We start from the raw sequence: 13,023 nt of genomic DNA, 5'->3' as shown, positions 1-13,023 counted from the left end.
ACATAACGAACCGCTATTCAAACGGCAAACCACTGGCAAACACACACGGGGCACGCAATTTCTTCCCGCTGTGTATCGGCCGCGAAACCGGACACTACACGTTTTTTTTTTCTCCACCATGTAATATTACGTTTTTCCTCGCAACGTGAATAAACACGTTTACGTCGCCGTCCATAATCGTGACGATCTTCAGCTGTGGACGTCAAACGCGCACGGAGGCTCGTTCGTTGTATCCCAGCCAAAATCCTTGCCATCGCGTTGACGAGTTACGAACGTTATTTTCGCGCCTGGTGAACGGACGCGCGCGCCGTGTTTTCCGCCTCAAGGGCAGCCCTCGTTAGCGCCTTGGATCTTAGGAAGACACTTTGGATCCTCGCTGGTGATAGAGTGGATATTGGATGCTAATGGATAGCGAGTTTGATCGCAGCCAGTCGCTGCGAATCGTTCGTCTGAAAACAAAACGTCTTCTCTCGTTTGAATGACAGAATCCTAACGTCTATCTCCACAACTCTGAATTCCTATAAACTCCAATACACACGCGTCTCTACGTTTTTGTGCTTCTAATGTCTAACAGCTGTATATTGTGTAATTCGTATCTCGACAAGATCCAAAGACAAGAATTTCGTTAGGACCCACTTTCACTCCTTCCCAGTATCTGCCTCGTTCTCCGGGCTTCTGATCTCGTCGCTTCGTTTGTCCAGCCACTCACTGAATCGTCCTATTGTTCTCTCGATCGACGTCAAAGCGAAGACAGAGCACGAATCCCTTTTCTTCGGGGCGAGAAGCGCGAACGAGGCAAAGGCCGCGAAGCAGAACGCGTGCTGAGTCCGATTCGTGCCAAAATCATTGGCAAAGCAAAGCCCTCCTCTCTTTCTCGCTCTCTGTTCGCTTCTTGCTTGCCCCCCTTCGAGACACACATCGCGAAGAGAAACGAACAGCAGTCGAGGGAAAGAGCGATTGACGCGTGGGCGACAAATTTTCCGCGCGGGGATGAGGATGGTTGACGTACAGGAGGAATAGAAAAACAGCAGGGGGCCATGGGTATACCAGATGGAAACCGAAGAGAAGAGGGGACTGATCCCACGTGCTCGATTGCACAAGTAACCGGGCGGTCGGCCGTCACTCTATTTTTAACAATACCGGCCGCATATTTAACTTGCACCTAACTCAACCTAATCGCTCTTTCTCTCTCTGTGCGTCTCTTTCTCTCCTAAATTCCCTATCGTTTCGTCGCACGGTTCACATGACCGTTCGTCGTTTTCTCCGCCTAAACGTTCAAACCCGCGGATTCTTGTCGTCACTTCCCCTGTCAAAGAGATGGGGCATAAATTTGGGACATTGCCTAGGTGGTAGTGAGCCGACGTGTATCGTGTATGTAAACTAGCGTCATCGAGCACAAAATTATAAAGTTTCGCTACCATTGAGAATAACGTACGGTGCATACAGAAAGTGCGTCTATTCTATATCGAATAATTAGGTTCGAGATTATGAAATATCGTTTGGTAGTTTAGTTTCGTACGAGTGCGCGAACGTTTAATGGTATGAAAGTGGAGGCCGACAAATGCTTCCTTAGAATTTAAGGATATGTAGGTAGAGAATACAATCTTTACAACGTATATTGTTACAAATTATTTCGTTATATGTGATTATTACAAATCAGACCGGTGGGGAATCGCTCTGGTACGTCCGTCTCTCTCTCTCTCTCATATCGAAATTTTTAAACGAGAGTCAATTAGGCGTCGGAGATGGACGAGCTCTATGGATAATAATCTACAGAAAACCATGGCAATGTTCGACGCGAGTAAAACAAATGCCGAGAAAAAAGAACTCGGCAGTTTCGAATTCGCGGGTCGAACACCTTGTCGCGAAGTGATATCATCGTGTACGAGGTCGCGCCGTTTATTTTCCTACTTGAGCGGCTCGGCAGAATTCATCTCGCTCGCCAAACTCGAAACAGTCGAAGACGAACGAACCGTGGCCAACTAAAAATAAGCCCCGCTCGAAGCCGCATTTTTTATCGTGCAACGCGCCGTTATGCAAGTGAATTCGCGGGCCCGCGATCGGTCGGAACGGCTCACGAAATCCTACGCTCCGAAACCTCGCCGCGCCCACCGGTTCGAGTTCATTAAGCTCGTTCGCTCTACGATAACCAAACGACCCAAAGATCCCGGGATTTCGTGAATTTTTTTTTTTAATCTCGAGATTACTCCGTTAACCAGGTCATTTTTTAATCACAGCTCTCGTAATCATCGAATACTTTAGAGATTAAAGTGAACATAGCAGTTAATAGAGACAAATTATATTTCATATTGAAAACGATTTAAGTCTTCGTCAATATAAATTACGATATAACGTACTCTGTGGCTCATTTTTACCGAATAATATTCTCGTCGTTACAAAGCTTCAGAAATTTCAGGAAAATACGAAAGAACGATCATCGATGTATGTGACTCCCCGTTTTATTTTTTTTTTTTCTCTTGACACATTAAAAGATCGTTTTCTCGTAATAAAGAGGGAAATAGAAAATGTCGGAAAATAGAAGAAATTTCTCTACGGAGAAATTATTATTTCTTTGAGGATCCTAGTTGCGAGCTGTGTATCTCGTTCTTCTCCGTTAACAGGTTGACAAAGGCGGGAAATTCAAATTGTCAAAGGAGAAGAACTCGAATGGATAGTCACGCGACTCTTTATCTTTATTTCCATCGCTTCTGTATTTATGAAAGAAGCCACGTTCTTCGCTTACAAGCGTAGGTATTCCCGTTGAGATTCTCTCGCGTGATTTGCACGCAACCACGAGGCGACTGCGACGACGCTCCTGCCGTTCCACGTTTGGGGTCCCGCTGGTCAATTTGCGACAATTACCGAGCCGTTGTGACTGGTTAAAGTTAGTTAGTGCTCGACTCGGCCTATACTGTTGTATACGGTAACGCAGCGTCAGACGTCTCACCGTTTCCCCTTCAAACCCTCTGTCGCTCTCTCTTCTTCTCGTGGCATTTAATTCATTAAGGAACAACGTTGCATTAACGCAACATTTCGTTCGCAGCTTTTTCCTTTTAGTCGCTCTATGTCATCAAATTCTTTCCTTCGACGTTCTGGATATAAAAAGGAATTGCAAAGGTCCGATATATATATTTTTATACGAGTCACTTTATTTTCATCGTTCGATCGTCAGCGGTGAAATTTGGATATCCAGTTTGAAAGTTCGCAACAAGTGTGCACTGTTTTAGTACAGCGTTTCGTTGCGCTTAGTCGTTGATCCAGACAGCGTGAAGTTTCCAATATTATAAAAAGAAATACAGACAATGTAAATTATAGTTATCGTCCCGCGTACGCTAGATAAATTTTTCGCAGAAGCTTAAAGGAGCTTTCCTTCGATCTACGAGACAGCTTGTACGTCGTACGAACAGCTCGACTTCTTCAAATCTCATGAAACAGTAGACCGTTAGGCGAAAGAAGGAAATACGGCGAAGCGAGGAAGGAAGTACGAGGCGAAGTGTTGGAAATCTCCTTTCACAATCACAATTCAAAATTTCGTTATGTAAATTATAACTCGTAATCATGATCAAGTTACATAAATTGACGGAAAACAACAAATTGCGCATGTAGCGTTATGTTGATGCAACGTTGATTCTTAACAGGTTAATGAGTTAATCCTTGAATCGTGGCGTGCCCTAAGGAGGTATGCGCTATGTGTAGTTCTATTATCAGCGAATTTAGCATCGAGATTAGAAGTTCGATATCTGTCTCTCGTTTTAAATTTCTGTAACTTATCTACGCAATTATAAAAAACGATTTCGAATTTTTCGTTTCCGTAGTCGAAAATCCGCGGCTAACGAGTTCTTCTCTACTCTTTCCTTTCTTTTTCCTTTTCCCTTTCTTTTTTTTTTTTGTCCGTGAAAATTGACGGCTCACGCGCGCTCGATCACGCTCGTCGTCGAATCGGCTGCTAGCGCTAGCAGCCTTAACCTTCGCGATAACCTACATCGAGAGCAGAGAGGCGAGAAAGCCACGGCTCCTCGCCAGAGATCGGCGTGTAGTCGCTTTTCTACGATGTCCCTGACGCATTTTGGCCGATCGAGGTGTCACTGTGACATTAGAATCGCTTGACACCTCCTCTATCGTATTGATCCGTTTTCCAACGAACCAAGCTTATTTCGCTCGCGGGAGAACGATTTGCAAGAATTTAACGGCGCGATCGAGTTTCATAATGATTACAATGTGCAAGCTTTATCTTATTTTCGACACGTAGTTTTGTCATATCCGATTGGACGATTCTTGTCTTTATCTCGAGGTCGTGAAACCTACTACAGAGATTCGAACGTTCCGAGATAGGAGAAAACGACGAAGATCGAATTTGCATCTTCTCGTACAATTAATTATAGATATAGGTATAGATGTACATTTCCCAAAGGTTGTTCGTCGCTTCGAGTAATTATTAGGTCGATAATATACGAGCCACTCGGACGTCAAACTGACGAGCAACTCCATCGAGGTTAGTTATATTTGGCTCTCGAAGAATTAAACATCGGTCGTAACTTCTCGATTCTAAAATCCCAAGAAACTTTTAAAGAACGAACCTGGTTAGTTCGACTTCCCAGTTCGACTTCCCAGTGTGGCTCCTATATTTGTTTCGTATTCTCTGTTTGTAAATAGGACGAAAATAGGACGGATATATAAGACAACCCAATAAAATCATTGCCACTTATATAAATATGAAAAACAAACTGGCGGACGCAAGAAAATTGCCAAGACGACACTCGAGTCTCCTCCGTAAGATCAACGAGTTACGAGGACAAAATTATCCCAAAGTCTGTTCGTCTTCTCACGTGCGGCGATTAAAATTCGTCGGAAACGAAAGCACTTTGGTAAGAACGGTATCTAGAGATCGGTTTTTGGCAGGCGTCTTGTGTTCAAGTCGTCACACGATTTCTAAAGCCATAAAATCTGGCCGTGGTAATGGCAAACTCGAGGATCGACCTCGAGTCAACTGCTGCCATTCGCCTGCATCTACACGAAAAGAAGAAGTACACGTTCATTGAGCTTCGGCCCGATCGGTTGGTTGGTTCCATGTTGGTTCGAAGGAATTTGCTTCGTTCCAGCACGCGTTCGCAGCTTCCCGGCCCATCAAACGGTAATTGTTATGCAAGGGGGGCTCGCGAGCTAAAAACCGTGGCCATGTGCTTCGCTCTCTCGCGTACGAGGGTCAGGACCCGAACGAACGAACGAACCGGAGTACACGAGGGGGGAACACGAGCGGTGCGCCCGTTCGAACGTCTAACTAGGCCGTCGAAGACGGCTAGTACCATCTCAGTTGATCATCCAACCTATTCGCGTTCGAATAGCACAAGCCGGTCGTTCTTTGGTACGTTTCACATTTCCCTCGATACTCTGGTAAACGTGGTTCTTGGTCACCGTGATTGGGAGTTTTCGCGGATTTTGATCTTTCGTCGACCGATCTTTCTTTCTCGATCGCTGAGGAGTGGCAGTGGTACGTACTTTACTTTATCGCGCAACGTTTCGTACGAGTTAACTCTCGCGGCAGAGGGTGGATAATTTGTTGTTACGAGCGTAGAATATACGGACGTGCCGGTATATTTGAGTCTCTGGGAAATATTCGTCGATTTTTCGATTCCATTACACAAGTACGCGATTAATGGTCGATTCTTAAGCGACGAGTGACTCGCTTCCGTAGGATCGTTTATCGCAGAAAGCTGGCATAAACGAGAGTGAATTTCGCTTTGTATTCCTGAAGCGCTATCTAAGGGAATTTTCACTGCGGCAAGTGAGAGAATATAATACAACAAACGAAGGCTGTTATGTAATTACGTAATATCAGTTGAAGTCCCTTAGAACGCCGTTTCAGAATAGAATATGAACTTGCGAGTCAGTCTGACCGGGTGAAATTTGGAAAATAAGAAACGCCAGACATAATATCGCTGTATGAACCGAAATTCACTCAGACTTCGTGCAACAGTTAGCTATTAGAAAACGCAGGTTTATTAAATGAATCGAGAGAGAAAGTGGTCGGTCACACGTAGAAACAGGATCGTCGATGGCGCGGCAGTTTCCACCAGGTAGGATTTCTGCTTTCAGCGGCGTGGAACGCGAGGATGAGGTGTACAGCGCGCGGCAGCTCGCAGCACGTGACAGCGAGGAGGCCGTGAAGCCGGAGGAGAAACCGGCTGACACGAGCGACGTTGTCCAACTTCCACCTCTTCAAGCTACCACAAAGCTTCGTGTTCGAGTGCAAGTGAACAGCAAGAAGCTCGAGGATACAGCGCTCGAGGGGAACCAGCAACAATTATCGTTACCTGCTACAAAATCGAAACCAGCGACTACCGGCTCTTCCAATCGCGCGAAACCGTTGACAGTGACCAGTTCGATCTTCCGCGCGGCGGACAACAAAGCGAAGAAGGAGCCTGTTCAACTTCAGGACGGCTCGCGGAAGGATAACACCTTCCCGAGACCGGTCCAGTCTACAGAGAAATCGTTCGTCGGTGTACAGGCTTTGAAAGAATCGCTGGAAGAGTCGCTGAAGGAGAACAACGGGCCAAAACGGAAGCAACGGTGCCGCCAGCAATCTGTTGCTAGCCGCGCTCCGTTCGTATTCCAGGTATGATACGAGGAAGGAGAATATAGCGAGGCTGTAAAACAGTTAAATTTCGGTAGGATTGGTAGTCGAAGAGGCTTGCAGTGATAAACAGGCAGAGTTCTAATATACGAGGCTTTTAGAACGACTAACTTGTCGCCATTTCCTTGTTTCTTAGTTTCTTTATTTTGTTGCTCGGGTTTATCGTAGGATTAGCGTACAGCTTTAAAAAAAGAAACGATTTACTTTTGTAGATTTATTGCGAAGATATAACGTATAAGTAATAGTAAATTCCGAGGTAAAGTTAAGAGAAACAGAGGATCGAATGATATCTCTTTTATTTGATTTTTAATTCTACAGTTGATCAATGTGGCGTCAGAGTGGCTCGTTTATTTGGTCGCTCTATTAGGTCTTCGGACAATAGAAATTGTTACTATAAGGAATTTTATAAAATTGCACGTATCTTATGAAATAGCAATATGGTTTAGTTTTGATCGATTTGCAGTTGATTTTTATTTGGTTTATCCGCGTTACTAGAAATTATCTTTATCCTTGCGAATAGATAACATCTTGTATTAATTGATCGTTAATTGCTCATTGACTCATTGGCCATCCAAAGCTGTGAACGATAGCCACTGATCAATTTCACGACCTCGCTATATTCTTCAAGTATACGTTTTGTAGAGAGGGGAGTGTGTTCACTTCGAGAATGAAAGTGAAAAGAATTTTGGTGTTGATGGAAATGATCTTCTAGGGCAAACCCGCGGTGGAATACGATCCGGAGACAACGGTTCGTCAGGACAGGCCACACGTCGTTACCAGACACCTGTTCGCTTCTATTGCGACGCAACAACAACAACAACAACAACAACAGCAAGACCAGATCACCTGCAGACCACCGCCACAGACAGCGACAGCGAGTATCTTCGCTCCTCGTACCGAGGACATGAACAAAGGCTTCTTGACTTTCAGCGAGGATCATCCAGGCCTTACGAGTGGGTTTCATTCATCTCTTCCTTCGTATTGTTTCGCAACGAGTCTTGTTTTTCCTCGTCTTGTATCTTTACGTTTCACTCGTTTGCCTATCTCTTTAAACTCGTTGCTATTCGCGCAATAATCGAGAGATAAATGTCGTAACACGCGACTTCGGTCGATAACGATGAAGAGTATGAAAAGAGAAAGAAAGAGAGAGAGAGAGAGAAAATAATAATTAGGTGAGGGAGAAGTACTCGTTATACAAGAAAAACTTCGTAGGTAGACAGTAAATCTTGCCTATCACACGAGATACGATATTGCGAACATTTAGGATCAAATGACGAGCACATGGAAACAGCATGATAAGATTATATTTGTTAATTTTTCCACTTTTATATAGTGACTAAGATTTCAATATTACTTAGTCGAAGAGAAAAACGATTTGCTGTGTAAAGAGATATATTATCTTTTAGAATTAGATAATAAATGTAAGAAGTTTCTCTCTTAAAAGCAACAAAGTAGCTAACGTTATATGACGTTCGACAATCAATTTTTCTTAAATGTTCAAGAATGGATAGATAGGTAGATACATAGACAGATATACAGAAGAATAGACACGAGCACGTTTAATTCTGAAAGCAATTGAAACGACAGATTAGATAATATGCAATTGATGACAATACATAAACTTAACTTAAAAATTGCTTTTTTTGTAAAATACGGAAGATACGTCTTATTGTGTATGTTCCCTTCAATCTTCGTTTAGAATAACCCATATTTGTTATAATACGGAAGTAAAGAACGGTCGGTGTACCCTTGAAGGTATTTGAATTTCATCTATGGAATGTTACAGTGCTGAAGGACGAACCGGAGGATCTAACACATCTGGCGCCTACACCTGGCGACGTATGCGTCCCCCTCGAAGACACACCTTTCCTTACGGACATGCTCGACGAGTTTATTCTTGGCAGCGACAACTATTGTCCCCTACTGAGCCCCGATGGAACCCTAGCACCTGAATTACGCTCCACAGATTTCACTGACTCTCTAAAAGATGCCGAGTTGGGAGACACCTCGAGGAGCAAGGACCTAGGGGAGTCTCTGGCCGATAGCGATCCGTTCATGTACGGAGATTCACCGAGCAGTCCATGTAGCATCGATCCCAGCGCGGTTTCACCGCCGCTCACCAAGTACCGTCAAGTGAGCCGATTTTCTCGATTCCTTCAGACACTCGCAGACATTACACAAATATTCTCAGATCTTCTCAAATATACTATGAATATTCCCAAATATTTTCAACCATTTGCAAATATTTCCAAGTATTCGTAAATATTTTCAAGTATTTCCAAGTATTCCCGTACAACGTTTCCAAGTGTTTCCAAGGGTTGCCAAATATTTCCAAGTACTTCTAAATATCGTAATTGTAGTAAAAAATTGCTTAATCCCGTTGTGTATAATATTTCAGAGTCCAGAACGAAGTATAGATTCGTTGGGTAGCCCGACAGGGGGTAGCGGTGCGGACGGTTTATCGGAGGACGAGATGTTAATGTTAGGCCTGAACGATAGTATAGGCGACGACGAGTTGGAATTTAGAGCACCTTATATCCCAATGTCGGATCAGGATGAGGCTCTGGATTTGCTTATAAGCAATGATATGGTTATGTGGAGTCCGCCACAGACGACAGATCACAAAAGTTGTCTAAAATGGTACGAAATGACGGGACGAAAATTATAATTACGAGAACCAGGACGAGAACCGTGAATCTTTATGTATTGTTTACAGGACGTTAACGGAAAAGGAGCAACGAACGACAGATTCTAGTTTAGCGCAATTATTGAAAATGGATCAGGTCGTCTCCAGAAAATACAACGACCATGGAGGAGGTTTGGTGAATCCAGTACAAGTTCTCGGTCAGATCCCTAGGAAGAGTAAGTCCCTTCTTCTATCTACTAGTACAACTCTACCAATAACAAGTATGAAACTATTAAGTGTTTTCTATCTGGATGACTTAAGGCTTCGTCGAGAGATTGATTATTATTATCCTGTCTCAGATATAAATCTAGATAACTGCCATTGGTCCTCCAAAATGGACAGACCAACGAAGCGTATTCACACTGCCTCCGTAGACGCAGGGAACGACAATAAGCGCATCAGATGTGACGAATCCGCGAAATGTAGCGATCACCTTAGTCTAGAGGATCACCTGTTAACAAAGCAGCAGCCGTCTTCGAGAAAATCGTCGAACTTGGGCAACAGTCAACTGTTGCGTCGCCTGGTGTCTCAACAGAACGTTCTGCGGAATAATTTCGCGAACGAATCGTACGACAGTACGGTAAAAGGTCGACAGAGCGTTAATCGATTAGAAGGGAATCTGAATGCGGAGGATGGCGAAGGAGACAGTGGTGGCGGAGGTGGAGTTAACGATGGCGGAGGAAGAAAAGTCGAAACGAACGAAGGAAGGTGTCGTCGAAGCGGCGTAGAAAACGGCGACGCGATCAGTCAGGTCTCTCAGCGGAATCCGGCGTGCAACAGCGTGCTAATGAATCTCCTGGTATCCGGCTGCGACGTGAGTGCGGGATACGTTTGTTTCGCGAAACCGAAGTCCTCCAAAAGCATAGCGAGCACGTGAAGCAGGCGACTGTTCGAACTCGCGATCGTTTTACGATATGTCTTCTGCCTGGAACGTTGGGTCTTTCATAGGTCGTGAGCCGCGTTCTCAGCGTCTCAGCTATCATTGCCGAGTTAGTTCCAGTACACGAACATCAACGAAACATCGCGTCGCGATGGGTCGACCGTCCACCGATCTTACGAACGCTCCCTACGTTTGATCGTCGATCGATTCTTTTTATCTTTCTTTTTTTTTTTTTTTTTTTAACTCTCGACAGCGTTTCGCGACAGTCTGAGACAGTTAGACGCGATATTTTCCGAGGCTGAGCCGATCAACCGATAAAGGATTAACGCGAAGAGTTAGTTGACAGTTCACCAGACGATGCTTCCGAATTTCGTGTAATTTTTCCCGCGATGCGGACAACGATGGATTTACAAGTTTCCTAGGAAAGTTACTATCGCGATACTCGATTCGGTACTCGCAAATATGATCGCCGAGAGAGTGAGAGAGAGAGAGAAAGGCAGAAAGGAAGATCGAGTGAACGAGGGGTCTTAAGAGAGAAAGATAAAGAGGGAGAATATTTAGAGAGTCGAGATGACGAAAGTACAAAATATTCAGGACGATGTTGATAGAGTACAGAGCACGCGCGCGTCTCCCGTGTCTTCGAAGGATACACGGGGGATCTGTTAGGCGAGACGAGAGATGTAACTTCGCTCGGCCGTAGTTCGTTTAACCGTGTCGCTGTTTAACGTCACGTTATGTATTCTACTTCAAAGTATATAAAATTGTTGATTGAAGATTGTCCAAATACATTGAACATTGAACATCGAATCATCTGAACTGCTGCGTTTCGTTTCCTCCTTTCTCATCCTTCCGCTCCAATCGCCTTCCATCGTAGTCTTGATATTAATGCTACGTCCACGTGCTGAGTATACCAAGCGACGTTTCAACGAACGATGCTTTTGCTTTTAAACGATGTATCATGAACAACATCGAAGAAACAATCGATCATTACCGATAATGCTGATTATTCAACCTTTTTTTACATCTGTCGGTAGTGACGAGATTATTTTCAAAGATATTGCATCGATTGCTTTGCGTAATTTGAAAATGCGAATAACGTTTAACATACATGATAAAATATGATTTCGTCGCGTATGAAATTTTTCTTGGAATTTATGACAAAAATTTATGCGTTTCACATTTCATTTATCAATATATCAATCATCGTTTTTACAATTTAAAAAAGATGCCAGTCGATTAGAAATGTGTTGTTTAGATCAGGATCTGTACCAAAGCTGACGAATCTGTATGTATTTTAAAACTTTGAAACGATCGTGTGAATGCAAGTACAGAAGTAACATTTTCTATTTGACTTCTTTCGTAGTTAGAAATGTTTCCCAATTTCCTAGTCTTTCATACGAAACGCAGCAACACGCTTTCGAGACCGTGACGCGTTGAAAAACATACAACATTGCGAAGACATGCTCATATTTGGAGGGCTGAGGTTTATTTTCAGAATAAATAAAAAGAGAATATTTGACGTTGAATCAGTAAGATGGAGTCAGGACTCGCGTTGATTCATATGTTAGCCTCATATCTTTATTCTGAATAAACTGCGAATTTTTACCCAAATTTATATTTTTAAGAACACGATATAATCTTCGCTATATATAGTTTATTACGTGCATTTTTCCGTCTTTGAAATCGTTCTTAAGTGCATAAAAGCCCGCACTTTGTCCATTAATATTTATCGTTTAATTACAAAATTTTAGTTAAAAGACATTAAAAATAAACTGCAGTAATTGCATTATTTCTTATCTCAAAGTTTCCGTTCCTTATAAAAGTATATAATTATAGCTATCTGGTTAGTATACTGACTTCATCCTATCAGTTACGTAACGTGTTACAGTATATTACCCTCGCGGAGGGTTGATTAAAATATCAAGAGTCACGCGATATTTAACCACACACCCATCATACTTTAGAAATCTGTGAACGAAGCATAATGATTGGTATAAATTATTTAGGAAAACCTAATGGACTCGCGGAACGTGCCGTCCATATACCCTAAAAGCCTGATGTCTCCACTGTCCGTGAACCTGGAGAACCACCAAATGGTGCCTCAATGTCCGGATTCCAGAGGGTCTAGCGTATCCTTCGACCAGCTGAGCCCCGCTGCGAGAAAGCAACTATCCAACAATACATTTATAACTGGAGGAGGATCGATCGAGTCGTCGCCATCCTCACCGATGATGCCATTCGATAATTTTGATTATGATACGAGTATGTCGGCTAGTGGTTTGCTTCAAGTGGAACCGGACCTATTTGGAAGTCTACTGAATCGGAATCTCGTTTAAGCAGTCGTGTTTAATCCGAATACAAGCCGACTCCGCAATCGAGTTGATCGGATTTCGTGGGGATTAAAAAGGAGAGGATTAAAAAAAAAAGAAGAAGAAGAAATGCAGTATCTAGAGCGAGATAATGGAAGATCAGTTTGTTACGGGGCAATGAAATGCTAAAGCGACGCAGTTGCAGATGATTCAGGGTGTTTATCTTGCACGATTTGATAGCGCGTATCGTGCAAATATATCAATATTTTTTCATTGGTAATTGTGCTATGTATAACGTGCCGTATGGATTCGTGATGATAGTTTTTCTCATACGAAAGTGCCAATGCATTTTTAGGACGTTAGCCGTTAAGTCTTGTAGTATAAAGGATAATGAGAGAACAGATCTACCTGTATGGTATAATATTGTTTCACGAATAAATCGAACCGGGATTCGGTTCGACTATAATAGAGCATAATTCTCTCTATATACGATGATTTTACCTCATTCAGACAAATA

General features: G+C 43.2%; 1 protein-coding gene across 3 annotated transcripts in view; it reads left to right on the top strand.

The window, feature by feature from the left end:
* LOC100746032 (protein similar) overlaps nucleotides 1-12,634 on the top strand; it is a 37,823-nt gene extending 25,189 nt beyond the window's left edge. For all 3 annotated transcript variants that reach the window (XM_003492715.4, XM_033323185.1, XM_012390601.3), the window contains exons 8-14: nucleotides 6,094-6,613; nucleotides 7,344-7,584; nucleotides 8,418-8,764; nucleotides 9,030-9,271; nucleotides 9,348-9,493; nucleotides 9,617-10,131; nucleotides 12,204-12,634. In XM_003492715.4, coding sequence (XP_003492763.1) covers nucleotides 6,094-6,613; nucleotides 7,344-7,584; nucleotides 8,418-8,764; nucleotides 9,030-9,271; nucleotides 9,348-9,493; nucleotides 9,617-10,131; nucleotides 12,204-12,533 — 2,341 coding nt within the window. In that variant the 3' untranslated portion in view covers nucleotides 12,534-12,634. The remainder of the gene's footprint in view (nucleotides 1-6,093; nucleotides 6,614-7,343; nucleotides 7,585-8,417; nucleotides 8,765-9,029; nucleotides 9,272-9,347; nucleotides 9,494-9,616; nucleotides 10,132-12,203) is intronic.
* Nucleotides 12,635-13,023: the final 389 nt, after the last annotated feature.

Source organism: Bombus impatiens, unplaced genomic scaffold, assembly GCF_000188095.3.
Source record: "Bombus impatiens unplaced genomic scaffold, BIMP_2.2 scf_0830, whole genome shotgun sequence".
In the NCBI taxonomy this organism is placed as follows: domain Eukaryota; kingdom Metazoa; phylum Arthropoda; class Insecta; order Hymenoptera; family Apidae; genus Bombus; species Bombus impatiens.
This window is presented reverse-complemented; position numbering and strand designations above follow the sequence as displayed.